At 46.4% G+C, this 12,842-nt stretch overlaps 1 protein-coding gene across 1 annotated transcript in view; it reads left to right on the forward strand.

Annotated features, from left to right (window-relative positions):
* Positions 1-12,842, forward strand: part of LDAH (lipid droplet associated hydrolase) — an 86,358-nt gene that overhangs the window by 70,450 nt on the left and 3,066 nt on the right. The window contains exon 6 of the mRNA XM_081100831.1: positions 4,526-4,608. Within this exon, the coding sequence (XP_080956957.1) occupies positions 4,526-4,608 (83 nt within the window). The remainder of the gene's footprint in view (positions 1-4,525; positions 4,609-12,842) is intronic.

The raw sequence follows: 12,842 nt of genomic DNA on the forward strand, positions 1-12,842 counted from the left end.
TCTGTTTACAGACTAAATGGATGGTTATAATAGCCAAATTCTTGGATTATGAAGAAACATATAATACACTGTGTGGATAACAAACATTCCTCTAAGTTCTGCAGAAATTTGGAATGGGAGAATTACATTTTTAAGTCTGGTTCTCACATTGCTAAAAGCCACATTTGGAAAACAATCTGGAAAAAAAATAAAGAGCACCAAAGACCTCCCCTTGGAAGAAGACTTGCCCTGGGTTTCTGGGCATCTCGGGTCCTGCTTAACCTTCGGCCCAGCTCTCCGGTGTGTGCCCTCGGAGGGCCAGCCACTCCGCCTGAGCACCTGTCTGGATGCAGCTCTGCTGGAGGGAGGGACACTCGTGTCTCAGGGCTGTCCCGGTCCACAGTCTGTCCTCAATCCCTCTGCTACCACGCGGCCCTGCTTGGCTTGCAGCTCCCTCACTCCCCTGCACTCAGCAACATCTGCCAGCCTCGTGACCAGTCAGATGTGGTGGGAGGGGCCGCCCCTGGAAAGGCTCGTTTTCAGTCAGATCCTCCCTCTGCCTCCTCGCAGGGAAGTCCGAGTGTAGACAAGGCATGATGCCACCCTTCTCCCCCGGTCAAGTACCAGGATCTCACAGGAGGTTAAGAACAGCAGCAACCCCTGTGCTGTGACCAGAACGACCTAGGATTGATTTTAGCTATGGATAACAGAAAGCTATATCACAGTGGCCTAAACAGGAACTTATCTTTCTCAGGCACCAGGAAATCTAGAGGTAGATAGTCTAGAGGTAACTAACATCTGAATGGGCCATCGGGGATGTGGGTTCTTTCTAGATTTTCACTCTTTTGTCTCTTGCACATAGACCTTTATTTCCATGTTGTCATCTCAGGTTCACACGATGACTTCTGCCCCTCTAGACTTCATGTGTGGCCGCCTGTGGCCGATTTCCTGCCTTCAGACTTCACCCGTTAAACTGCCCATCTTCAGTAATTCCCTTGGCAGCACCAATAGCCCTGTCTCTGCGATATAATGGCAAAACCAAACAAATTGGGGCATTCTACTAGGGAATCTACATACCACCAAACTGCAGGAAACCTGGTTTCCTGCCCAAAATTCTATTCAGAAAGTATTCATACTCTCCCAAACCCCTTATTTTATCATTCATGTGGCCTTGCTTCCCTCTGCATTTCCTCTGCTGCACTGACCAGTGGGTTATGTGCCTCGTGGTTGGTTAGTCTTACCAGCAGCTCCTAGGCTCTCCCTCTTGCCTGCGATGATTTGTCCCTGTTTTACACCTGTCCCTGCCAGCTTGGTTACCAAAGTCAGGTGCTTCGGCCTCCAGTTCTGGCCTCCATTGTCATCCGTTCAAAGAAGGCAGTGGGCTTTTTCTCCAGAACCCTCTGCCCTCCCCTCACCCCCCCCCCCAAACAAAAACAGCAACCAGCCCAGCTACCTCCTCCTCAATCCCTTCCCATTTAACAACCTTTACTGATACCTTCCATGGACCCAGCACCTAGAGGAGCACTGGAGGGAAGACTACGTGAAAGATAGCCCTGCCCTTAAGTTACTTCCCGCAGAGTAGGGTGAGAAGGGTGGAGAATTTTACTGTGTGACAGTAAGGGCTGTCATGAACACAGATACAGGGTGTGAGTGGTACCAAGAAAGCAGAGATCTATTGAGATAAGTTAGGGAGGAGAAGATAAATGAAATTGGACTGAAAGATGAGTGGGGGTTTTTTCAGACAAAATGGCATAAGATGGGCAATTGGGCTAAGCAGAAGGCAGCCGTCTTTTGTGGATTATATGTAATTGGAGAACTCAGTGATGTGAGAAGAGAGTCCTGTTGATCTCCACCTTCAGCCCTCACTCAGCTATTTTAAACCGTGAGCCACTCTACCATGGGTTGAAGTCCTACAGTAATATTTGGCCATTACACATATTGCAGATGATAGTAGAGAACACAAAAGAATATTAGACTCTTTGGTGAGTTTTTTTAGCACCTGTAGTTAGATTTGTAATGAAACAAAAGTAAACAATTAAGATTCTCCTAAATCATTCTGTCTCTCGTGTTTTTGTTTCCATTACTCTTGCTTCTAGATATTTCCTTCACTGTGGTGCTTGAGACTCTGAATTCTGCTGGTTTCCAGGAATGCTGTTGAGAGTCTTTGCCAAGAGAAATGTGTTTTCCCCTTAGGAAATTACACTTCTATTTGGTATTGTTTCTGATCACTGTGTTGTGTTGTGAGCATTTCTGAGGAATGAAAAAGATGACTTCTTTGAGGCAATCACTGGAAAGGCCAACTGGTATTCTACTGTCTTTTTAAAAAATATGCTTAGGTGAGAAATTATCAGGGGGGAAAAAAGAGTAGGATTAAAGGTGGGGTGAGATACATTCCTTGATGAAAATTTTACTCTTAAAAATGTGATTTCTTACAAGTTATTTGAATTTTTAAACTTTTTCTGATTCAACAATGATACTATAGAAAAGTGCTTAAAACATAAATGTTTATCTCCATGAATGAGCATAAAGCAAGCCTCCCACATAACTCTCACCCAGCTCAGGAATCACCATTGCCTGGCTCTCAGAAGCCTCCCTTAAGCCCCTGCGTGTCCAAAAATCCACTTCTGAGCTCAGTCAGGTTGTGGGCAAAATCCAGGTCATGGCTTTATGACTGAGGTCCCCTTTTCTTGCTGGCTGTCAGTCAGGGGTCCCTCTCAGCTCCCAGAGGTCACTGTCAGGCCCTTCCTACACGAGCTTCATCTTCAAACCAGCAGGGGTGCACTTACCCATTTGGTGCCGTGAATCTCTGGCTTCCCTCCTGCACCAGCCAGAGGAAACTCGGATGCTGGAGGCCTCGTGTGATTAGGTTAGGCCGCACAGGATAACGTTCCTTAAAGTCATCTGCCCTATAAAACGTACTTTGGTCTGGGAGTAATCTACACTAATAAAAGAGAAAGATGCAGATTAACCATCACTCTGCCACTCCGCTATACCCACAAGCCACACCCACCAGCCAATCAGCGAGTATGCAAGCTAACCCAACTAAGATGGCATTGGCCACAGAGCTGGAGTGAGCAGGAGGCTTGGGTTGCCTCCAGCGATGGAGGAAGCCAAGCTTCCCGCCTGCCCTGGCCGGCCCTGGGCTCAAGGCTACAAAGTTTCAATTATAGAAGATAAATAAATCCCAGATACCTGCTTCTAGCCTGCCCTGGCCTCTGCTCAAGGAGGTGCTGAAAAAAAAAAAGAGAAGTTGGGAGCTTGGGTCGCCGGGGGGTGTGGCCAGCCTGAAAATAGCCATCAGCCCCTCACCCAGGCTGGCCGCACCCCCATGGGGTGAGGGTCCCCGCTGGGGGGCTTGACCAGCCTGCAAACAGCCATCAGCCCCTCACCCAGGCTGGCCAGGCACCCCAGTGGGGACCCCCACCCTGAAGGGGGTGTGGCCAGCCTGAAAACGGCCCTCAGCCCCTCACCCAGGCTGGCCAGGCACCCCAGCAGGACCCCCACCCTGATCTGGGACACCCTTCAGGGCAAACCAGCCAGCCCCCACCCGTGCACCAGGCCTCTATCCTATATAATAAAAGGGTAATATGAAAATTGACCCTCCTAACAGCAGAACGACTGGGAATGACTGGTCACTATGACACACACCATCAGGGGGCAGACGCTCAATGCAGGAGCTGCCTCCTGGTGGTCAGTGCGATCCCACAGGGGGAGCTCTGCTCAGCCACAAGCCAGGCTGACGGCTGCCAGCACAGCGGTGGTGGCGGGAGCCTCTCCCACCTCCTCAGCAGCGCTAAGGATGTCCGGCTGCAGCTTAGGCCTGCTCCCCACTGGCAAGTGGACATCCCCCAAGGGCTCCCGGGCTGCCAGATGGATTTCTGACTGCCAGCTTAGGCGCAATCCCCCAGGGAGCAGGCCTAAGCCAGCATGTGGACATCCCCCAAGGGGTCCCAGACTGTGAGAGGGCTCAGGCCAGGCTAAGGGACCTCCCCCTCCACAGTTCACAAATTTTTGTGCACCGGGACTCTAGTGTCATCATATTCACAGGTTCTACCCACACTCAAAAGGGAGGGGATTACAGAAGGGCAAGGAATATTTCTGTCATAGAATTCTGCCTACCACAGACCACCCATCTTTTGCTCTTCTGAAATGCTACCTTTGTCAAAGATCTGTAAAGATGTGTGCTTCCAATGATTTATCTGTAAAAAATTGTGCTTGTAATCCTTACATCATAAAAACATCCATTGGGTACAATTGCACACGTTACCTGCTGTGGTGCCTGACATTGGGCCATCATCCTGTTAACACTGGCTAATGAGAGAGCCAGGTGAAGTGAGCACAGGTGCTTTTGAAAGACATGCTCTTGTTTCCAGAGACATGCACCTTGCCTGCCTCACATGCCTGTCTGAGCCTCCCTTGTCCCATCAGGGAGCACTTGCTAAAAGAAGAGGGGGGGTGGGAATTTACTGAAATTAATTTGACAGTTGTTTTGTCCAGTCTGTTTTAAGTGTTTGGCTTTTTTTTTTTTTTTTTTTTTTTAATGTAGCTAATGTTGCCTACCTTGGGGGCCAGGAAATGATGGAGGTGGTGAAGAGAGACAATGAAACCATAAAGGAGCACTTACCTAAGGTAATCACTTTAGTACTGTAATGAAGTAAGTCAATGGGCAGAAATACTGAAGATGAGACTGAAATTGGTTCAGATCTCTGTAATGCCTCAAGGGTTAGATCCAGATAGAGTTCTACGTCTAGTTAAAATTAATGTTCTCGCCAGCACCGGTTTGGCTCAGTGGATAGAGCGTCAGCTTGCGGACTGAAGGGTCCCAGGTTCGATTCCGGTCAGGGGCATGTACCTTGGTTGCGGGCACATCCCCAGTGGGACATGTGTGGGAGGCAGCTGATAGATGTTTCTCTCTCATCGATGTTTCTAACTCTCTATCCCTCTCCCTTCCTCTCTGTAAAAAATCAATAAAATATATTTTAAAAAATTAATGTTCTCGTTGAATGTTGCATAGAAAGTAAGTGAAGCTGATTGCACAATTAAATATATTTTGACACTATTTTTGTTGGGTTTATTTTTAGAATCCATACTCCTCCCTAGGGCCTTGTCCTGAGAAGATTCTCAGTAATACTTATAGAGTAAATGAGTTATGTTAAAATGTCAGTAAAACATTGGAAGACAACTAACATTACTACAACCCAATGACTCAGTGAGCCTGTCTTTCTTACTCTCCAATGCATTAGAGTAGGAGTGCCCTGCTGACACCAAGACCAGTTTCCTATACAAGCAGGTGCAGAAGGCAAAGATGGAAACATCGAGCCTTTGTGAGTTTCCGCAGCAAATACTAGAAGCTCACACAGACATTTGGAAGCACCAACCTCTGAATCTGTGAGGTCTAAGCACCCTAGCCTGTAGGTGGCTCTGGTACTCGCATGGCATCATTTGTCTGTCCATCCTGGTAGGGTAGAGCTGCACTGTCCATCCATGCATGGTTATTGTGGCTAGTCTAAATTGAGATGCACTGAGCCTGTGAAATTCACCTTGGATTTCAGAAACTTAGTACCAAAAAAAGTAAAATATTTCATCAATATTTTTATATTGATTACATGTTGCAATGATATATTATGATCTGTTGGGTTAAGTAAAACATATTACTGAAAATAATTTTACCCATTCCTTTATACTTTTTTTTAATGTAGCTACTATAAATGTTTAAGTTCTGCATATGCCTTTATCTTTGTATTGGACTCTCTAACTTGGAGGTTGGGGGTTAGTGCTGAGCTGGTACAGAGCCATCTTACAGGCCCAGGAGCCTACTGTCTGCAAGGGAAACCTACTGGGTTTATATGGGTTTATAGTCCCTTCATAAACTTTGAGACATTTGACTTAAAAAAACAGTTTCACTCCCAGCCAGTGTGGCTCAGTGGTTGAACCAGGAGGTCAGGGTTCAATTCCTGGTCAGGGCACATGCCCACATTGCAATCTTGATTCCCCCAGTAAGGGGTGTGCAAGAGGCAGCAAATCAATGATTCTCTCTCATCATTGATGTTTCTATCTCTCTCTCCCTCTGCCTTCCTCTCTGAAATCAATAAAAACACTTAAAAAAATTATTTTTCACAATATTGATCTGTGATAGAATCACCCAGAGAGGACTTTTGAGATGCCAGTTTGTGTTTGTCTTTGGCCATGGTGGTCATCATATTTCTCGAATAGCAGTTGCATAGAGATTGAAATTTTGGATCCAGAAGGAAACCCCCACAAGCTGAACGGGGAGGTTGGGGCCTCAGAAGGACCTGTCTCCAGGGCTTTCAACTTGTTTTCAGCCATTGAAGGATGTGAAACTACAAGAAAAACAGGATTTTGTTTTGCCATTAAATTATAAATGAATTTGTTTCAGAAATGCATTTAAGTTCTCAAGGCTGGAAGTTCATAAAAACAACTCAACTCCCAGTTAATAATAAGACTGGCAGATGCTCGCTTCCAAATCTCACACTTGCTGACTGACTCGACCCTCGTGAGTCCAAGCCCATCCTGCCACCTGTGGGAGCCAGCTGCTGTAAAATACTCATCGTTCCTGGATTCCCTTTGTATGCTGTGCTCAAAAAGAGGTCAAAGGCAGGTGCTAACTTATTCCTGCCCTAAGTTAAATCCATATGCAGGCGTAATCATTCCCAGATAGAGGCCTGCTCGTGGTAACTGCGTGTCAGGACTGTAAGTTTACTGAAACTTTTCGTGGGAGAAACATGGGGATAGAATGCTAGATGGCAGGCGTTTCAAGGTCAACATTAACAGTCAGTCATGAAATAAACTTTCCCAGCTACGGGACTGGCTTTGTTTTGGTTTTAAGATAGCGTTAAATGTACTGGTGGAATTGGGGGAAGCAGGGCATTGGTTTGTTTAATGGGGCAAAACTGCCTCGCAATTCATTGATTAGCCTTTGTAACAGCGAAGTTCCAATTCCTAAGTGAAACAAGGTACAGAAACAGGAACTTTTTGTTTCTGTAATGAAAAAGAGAGGAAGCATGCTGTAACTGAATACTGGGGAAAGTGGAGTCGGCTCACGTCCCCATCTGCTTGAGAAAACAAGGAAATGCAAAAGGGCGTATAGTTCTAGGAAGATAGTGGGCATTGACTCCACCTTCCCAACCACCTTGACAGTGAGTCACACTGAGAACCACTTCCCAGGACTAGACAGGTCCCTAGTCTAGGTGTTCCACTCAGGATGCTCTGTCCCACCGCAGCCCAAATGTGACCGTTCGGAAACCTCACACCTGCCTAGGACTGCCCAGCGGGAAGGCTTGGAGCCACACATTTTGTTGCAAAAATCATTCACTGTATCTCAGTTATTCTGTGTTCAACATAATTCCGAAAAATACATCCTTGTGCCATTCCGTCAGGAAGTCCCAGGAAAGTTCGCCTAAAAAGAGTCTCTCTACTGCATCGTGTGGATGGCTTTTGAGTCCCTGCAGCCCCACCACAAAACTATCAGACCATCAGTAGGCTTTGGTTCCAAGTTCAGATTTCTGCCTCTGGGCTTTCATTGTCTACACGAAGAGAACTTTTTGTCGTCTTGAGAAAAATTGGCCTTTTAACTCTACTGGGCTTGTTGTCTTCCTTTCTCCTTCCCTCTCTCCCTTCTTATCTTCCTTCCTTCCTTCCTTCCTACCTTCCTTCCTTCCTTCCTTCCTTCCTTCCTTCCTTCCTTCCTTCCTTCCTGTCTGGGTCTTGAGACTTGATATACAGCATCGAACCTCCTACATGCAGTGCTTCAGCATTACAGGAAGTTACTTCCCTTTCCTGGAGCAAGTATTTCAGACCCACATTGTTTCCAGGAGAGTTTACTTGTGGCCTGTGACATGGTGGTTGTGTTCTTTCTTCACCTGACTAAGCCCGACCTGTCCTTTAAGACTTGGCTCCATTGTCATCTCCAAGAGGCCTTCCCTGGGCTCTGGTTTTGGTTAGATGTCCCTCCCTTGGTCCCCATGGCTCCCTCCCTCTGTCAAGTTCTGGTGTTACATTCATCACACAGTATTTAAGTGGTCTTCCTTCCCCTCTCGCCCACCTTGAGGGAAGGAGCTGTGTTTACTCATCTCAGTATCCCTCAGTATCCTGGCACAGTGGGTGATACCTGGTGAGCAGTCAATACATGTACCCTAGTGGGTGGACGGGGAAGCCACGAGAGCTTAGCTTCCAAGCCTTTACTGTGCCAGGGTCTCTTTGGCTCTTGTGTATGGTCCCCTTCTTTGAATAATATTATTGCGTGCATAAAATAAGTGTATGAGATTACAAAGAAATTATATTGTAGTTATCAAAATAGCTTAAAATGAATATGTGATATATATCATATGTACATCTTTATTAACACATTACATAATGAGATACAATAGCAGTCAAAATTACTATGGTAAATTTGTACTGATGAGTATAAGTTACTTTCTGTTATCTACAATGAGTTTATTGTCATTTGAAAATGTTATAGGTGACAAAATATAGGTATTACTAATACTACTGTGGTTTGTTGCCTATATTCATAATTGAAGGAAATACTAAATTATAATTATAAGTTAGCAAAAATAAAGATGTAATCTTTTTTCCATCCAAGTTTACATTGCATGTGCCCGCACAAACACACACACACACACACACACACACACTTCGCCACCACTTCTAGCCATTGACCGGCATGGACCTAAAGACCTGTAGAATCAAAGGCACTTAGTATTGATGGGATATGAGAATGGCAACAGAGGAGTCGATGGTTATTTCTCTGTATTAGATCTGGTGACAAGATAGGGAATATGGGGGAGAAGCAAGTTGTGGGAGATGGTTGATAAAGTGGTCATTTGGGCACTTCTGTTGTCACGTGGGCATTCTGGCAGGTAGCTGGACATATGGGTAGCTTGGAAGAGTGGCCTGGGCTGGGTTTGACTTGGGGGTGATGAGGATATATCGGAAGCCTGAGCATGGGCCATGGTGACCTAAGGAAGTCGGTGGTACAGGGAGAGAATAGTCTAAAGCCTGCTCTGGGGGAACAGAGCTTGAAGGTTGGGAGGAGGGAGAAGAGCTCTTGAATAAGACGGAAGTGGTGGGGGAGGGACAGGAATGAGAACCAGGATGGAATAAACCAGGGTAAGAGAGTCACCTGTACATTTTCGCCACCCGGCCCCAATTCTTCTGGGAGCCTCTGGGGTATGCTCCGCTTTATGAGGCACCTGGCGTGTCCGAGGCAAGTGGGAGGTCAGCGTTCCCGGGCTCTGTCATTGTTCTGAGCTGTAAGGGATGTGTCTCATTCCTAGGGAAGTGAATTTGTGTTTGATTTAGAAACTTGAAGTTTTCATTTAAAACTCACTTAGGAGGGAAATTCTACACTGCGTGACCACGTTTGGCCTAGGCCTATGGAAACAGCTGTGTGCGCTACCGCCAGACTGAACCTGAGCGTCGCGGTCGGTCCACAGGGCCCTGGAGCTGCTCCCAGCCAAGACATGGGACACAGCTTTCTGCTGAAGGTGGGCAGCGCTGGCAGGGTTGCCTGCAGAGTGGTGCTGCCCTGGCCCCAGAGGGCCAGGCCAGGGTGACAGCATGGTGTGGGGAAGGAGCAGTGTGTCCCCAGCAACAGGAATGCTTCTGCGTGGCTCTCTCCCGACGCTGCTCGGCCCACCTGAGCCCAGAGGTGCATGTTGTCTTGGGAACAAACCTCTGCAGTGTTTGCAGATCTGAGCATGCAAATCCTTCAGACATGCGCAGGTCCTGCTCAGTGGAGCGTAAGGAGCGCGCCCAGGACCAGCTCACCAGGACTGCCTTGCCGCCAGGCCTCGCTCTGAAACCGATTGTGTTAGTTCTGCCTGTTTAATGTGAAGCCTGTTCCAAATGTCAGAATCATCCTGGAAATATCTGAGTCACTTTGACCTTGAGAGCTTCGTCGTGGCACTTATGTTAGCCTACCCAAGAGTTCTCTGGTGGAGCGTGATTGGGGCGGGGGGCGTGCTGTATACTGGGGAACAGAGTCCTGAGAGCCACAGCCTGAGCTTTAGGCTCCATCTCTGCCACTTGCTACTTAGATGACCTTGGGTAAGTTACTGTGCCTCCTTTTGTCAACAGTGAAATGGTTTAATTTCATTAAACCATGCAGCTGTTCCAAAAATATCACGCCATCACTCGTATACATATGGTGCCAGAGCATGTGGCATGTACTAATTCCATGAATTTCAACCACTTAGCCACCACCAGATGGAGATAAGTCTAGAGTCGTTGGTGACTCTGTCAGTTTCAGGAGCAAAAAGTGAAAAGAAAAAGAAAATAGAACAGGAGGAACGGCAGATGCGGGTTCTGTGTGGCGGCGGCTGCAGCAGTCTGCAGGGGCTGTTTAGCAGGGCCATGTCCCCACAGGGGTAGCCTGGGGAGTGAAAGGAAGATAAATAACGTGGTGAGCACCGAGACCAGAGTAGCCCTAATCCCACCTCTTGCCGAAAGCGCACGAGGAAAGCAAACCACTTCCCGGGAATCCCAATCTCGGACTGGGAAAATTAAACTGTATTTAATAGAGAAATGGATTACTTAATATGACAGCACTTTGGGAGCACAGTAATTTCCATCTCAGTAATGTGTGACTTTTATCAGTTCCCATGCATATCAAAGCAAGTGCCAGGGAGAAGTAACCTACGGGAAATCACTTTTCTTATCAGCCTCTGAATGTAGACATTCTGCTGATAGCCTGAGATTCTTGGTTAACATTTCCAGTATTTCACAGCGTTCTTCGCCCCGTGGCAGGCAGCGCCCAGAACTACACAGACCTACGGAGACGTTAAGTAAAGGCAGTCGCATTTGTGCCACCGTCGATGGTCGGTTTTCACATCTGGTGTCAGACCTCCTGGGCTTCAGGTTTTGTGTTTTAATGACATTGATCAGTGCGTTGTTGATTGTAAGCAGTAGTGAAAGGTGCTGATCAGGGATGCTGTCTCTGGATTTATGTAGCCCAGCTTTACAACTCACTGTTTCAATGTAAGCAAGTCGGTCTCTCTGAGCCTCAGTTTCCTTGTACGTAAAATACCTTCCCCAAATATTATAATAATATTACAATTAGGACTCAGTGTGTACAGAGCTGAGCACAGAGCCTGGCACATTGCTTTCAGTTTCCATCAGTTCGTCCTTATCTGTTGTGACGCGTCTTTACATGTTGACATCCTAATAGTGTACGCTTTTAACCACCGTGCCTTGGTGTCCAGTTCTCTTTCTGCTTCACCTGTCCTCCCTTCCCCTACTACCTCCATACACCCCATGCTTTTTTAGTTTCCTGTTTAGGATTAAAGATGCAGAGTCCACTGTTCAGATCAATTGCCTGTGACTAATAATCTATAGGGAACAGGAAGTATCTTGAGCCAATGTATGTAAAGACATTAGAAGTAACCATGTGTTGTTACTTGGAAGCCAAGATTTTCATAGCGAGCCCTTCAGTCACTGAGGCCTGAAGAAGAATTTGAAAAACAAAGACATTACCCCACCGGACTTAGAGATTTAACCAAATACACTCTCAGTGGTTACTGGTCAAGGAGGGTCGAGAGAGAAAATCAGAGGCATACTTGGGAATCTAGACTCCTCCACCAACTTGGGCATCAAGTTCCTTGTGCCTGCCGTGGGCCGTGTGCACCCCATAACAACTTGGACATGACTGGTCTCTTGATCCCGAAGGTATCCCACACAGTAATCCATGTATAACTCGTGCTCACCTGGCTGACTCCTTCACACACGGGAAGGTGTAGCATCTCCCAATGCTGAGGCTTACCAAACTGGACCTCCCATTGGAGATGTTTCAAGTAGTAGTTAGGCCATCAGAGAAAGACAAGTACCATGTGATTTTACTCATATGTGGACTCTAATGAACAAAATAAACAAACAATAGAAATAGATACAGAGAACACACTGACCATTCTCAGAGGGGAGTGGGTATCTGGGGCAGGGTGAAAAACGTGAAGGGATTAAGGGGGAAACCTCATAGGCAGACAACAATATGGTGGTTACCAGAGGGCCCTTTCAGTGGAGGGAGGTAGGAGAGGGTAAGTGGGTATAAATGGTAATGGAAGGAGACTTGACTTGGGTTGGTAAGCACATAATACAATATACAGATGATGTATTATAGAATTGTGCCCCTGAAACCTATATAATTTTATTAACCAATGTCACTCCAATAAATTCCTTAGCACAATATAGAAGTTCATGACCCTGTCTCTCTGCCTTGCTGGTCTTATCTCCACCATCCTACATTCCAGCCATATGTAATAACTTTAAATTCCCAAGCATGCCATGCTCCTTCAGACTCTTTACTTTGCTTGCCTGCTCCCCACAGTGTGTTCCCCCAACTTGAAGACTCAAATCGGGCATCAACTCTCTGGGGAACATTTTCCTGGCCACTGCTTCCTGCCAGCATCCCTCATCTGGGCTCTGAGGTTGCCTATGTACGTGGTGCCTCTAGGCTTCCCCCACCAGAAACTGCGTCTTATTATCTGTTTCCCAGGTTCTTAATACAGTGCGGATGCTCATTAAGTATTTGCTGAACAGATTAATGAATAAGGGTTTGAGTGAGGGAATTTGATACATTATGGAAACTACAAGTGGGTGTGACTGGCCACTTAAGGGCTGGAGCCAGGCATAACTGGTGTTTTGTTTGTTTTTCGGTTATAACAGATGCATAGGGTCCTTAAGACTTAGTTCTTTTTTTGGTATAGATGTCCACTATGTGCCATTCTGAATAAGATATCACTTTTGTTGCCTTTTTGTTTTAGAAATGCAGAACTAGAACATAGTTTTTAGTGAAGAACAGCCTAAAGCTAGACACATATGTATGTATTTATTATAAGTGTATGTGTGCA

The sequence above is a fragment of the Myotis nattereri genome, assembly GCF_964212035.1.
Source record: "Myotis nattereri genome assembly, chromosome: 10".
Lineage (NCBI taxonomy): Eukaryota > Metazoa > Chordata > Mammalia > Chiroptera > Vespertilionidae > Myotis > Myotis nattereri.